A 1,789-nucleotide genomic window follows, 5' to 3' on the forward strand; every position below is an offset into this window, starting at 1 on the left:
CTTGATGATGAGAAACTGGTTTATGCATTTGCTATACTATCCTCTTTACCTTTGTGTGCTTTCTACTCAGTGAAAGAAAACTTTGCTGTGAAGCAGTATGCTGTTTTATGCGGGCAGCAGCCTCACAGGTCCTGTGTTGACTATGCCTTTTGATTGCATCATTGCCTCCTGGGCTTGATTGAATCTGTTTTGTGTAAATTTCCTGGCCTAAGTGTACAGTGTGATAAAGTCTACAGTTGTGCACAGTAACGTCCTAGGCCTTCATATTCACTCACCAATCACTGACTCCTGCAGAGCAGCCTCCAGTGTGGAGCCCATTCAGGGTCAGTGCCCCACACGGATGTACCATTTCCTACCTTGCACACCCATTTTTACTGCACCTTTTCATAAATGCTTCCTACCACTGCATTACAATTGCCTACAGCATTCAGTACAGTAGCATGTTGTACAGGTTTGGTGCCTAGAACCCACAGGCTACACCATATGGCCTAGGTGTGTAGCAGGCTACACCATGCAGGTTTGTAAGAGAACTGAAAACAACAAAACTGCCTCAAGATGTCCTCCCCAGGTTCAGGGGTGCAGGACTGTATGTAACTGCAGTTTCACCTCTCCCAGGAGTAAAATTTTAACCCAGTCACTCTGCAACTTGTTCAACACTAACCTGTCTAAAGACTCCTGCTGTTCCTTCCCCTAAGGAAGGGTCACCCTGCCTGAAGCAATCCCCTCTTTTCTTTTACTAATAACCTCTCAAAGCCACTTCCTTTCTGCCTGTTGTAAACGCCTTCCATTGTGAACAGCTGCTCTGAGATTCTATTTTCTAGATGGGATGCAGCCCGATTCGTGAACGGGAATCACGCCAGTTAGACCTTCCACTTACTCAGCTGAATTTTGTGTTTAACGGTTTGAAAAGCACCACAAAAAAAATAGCTGATAAAGACTCTGTGACTCAGAGAAGGAAAGATGGCGGTGCCTTGCAGTTTCAGCGGAGCCCCCGGCGCCTCGGGTCCGCAGGCTCCGGACCTGACCGTGGACAGACGGTCCCGCCACGGCGGTTCCACCCGCCCCTCCTCCCCGTCTCCGTGCCCGGCCGCACACTCACCATTTCTAGTTCCTGGGCCTCGCCGAGTCCCGCCTGCAGCTCCCACCACCTTACAGATCACAAATGGACGAATGACGGAAGTGCAAGGGAGATGCGATGTGAGTGAACTTCCACGTGGTAGCAGAGCTTAGCCCCACCCACCGCCCCCACTGCAGCTCCACCCACCTGGCACACAGCTCAGAGACAGACACTTCGCAGACATCGCCCCCTAGCGCCTGAGGTGCACAGGCCTGAGCCCAAAGCAGCCAGATCTCCTGTCCAAGGACATTTGCACTGAGAGGCAGCGCTGAGAGTCCCCAGGGAACAGTGGTCCTTCCTTGCAAACACACACACTTAAAAGGCACCTAATGAATCTGGATCCATTTTCATCTTTGTTGACACCTGGAGTCTGACCTGTGCATTTGCCAAAAAGGTGCACAGGCTCAGGTACCAAGGATGCCTTAGGGTGATATCCTTCCAGAACTACAGCCAGATTCCCAAAAAGAGCATTGAAATCAGAAACAAGCCATCATTTCCAGCGCAAACAAAATGTCTTCTGCGTATTTAGAATGGTTAACTTTAGAAAATGTTTTTCACATGAAAAAATGTGTTCCCACTGGTGATTCAACCATGCTCCTCTGAGGTCATGAGCCACCCCTTACTTGTGGTTGTCTTGTAGGCAGTTCCACAGACCTACCCAGAGCAAGGAGA

At 49.7% G+C, this 1,789-nt stretch overlaps 1 protein-coding gene across 1 annotated transcript in view; it reads right to left on the reverse strand.

Moving 5' to 3' along the window:
- LOC102257843 (zinc finger protein 709-like) overlaps nucleotides 1-1,169 on the reverse strand; it is a 24,384-nt gene extending 23,215 nt beyond the window's left edge. The window contains 1 exon segment of the mRNA XM_014535193.1: nucleotides 1,100-1,169. Within this exon segment, the coding sequence (XP_014390679.1) occupies nucleotides 1,100-1,102 (3 nt within the window). The 5' untranslated portion in view covers nucleotides 1,103-1,169.
- Between the last annotated feature and the right edge of the window lie 620 nt (nucleotides 1,170-1,789).

Source organism: Myotis brandtii, unplaced genomic scaffold (genome assembly GCF_000412655.1).
Source record: "Myotis brandtii unplaced genomic scaffold, ASM41265v1 scaffold1012, whole genome shotgun sequence".
NCBI classification, from domain to species: Eukaryota; Metazoa; Chordata; class Mammalia; order Chiroptera; family Vespertilionidae; genus Myotis; species Myotis brandtii.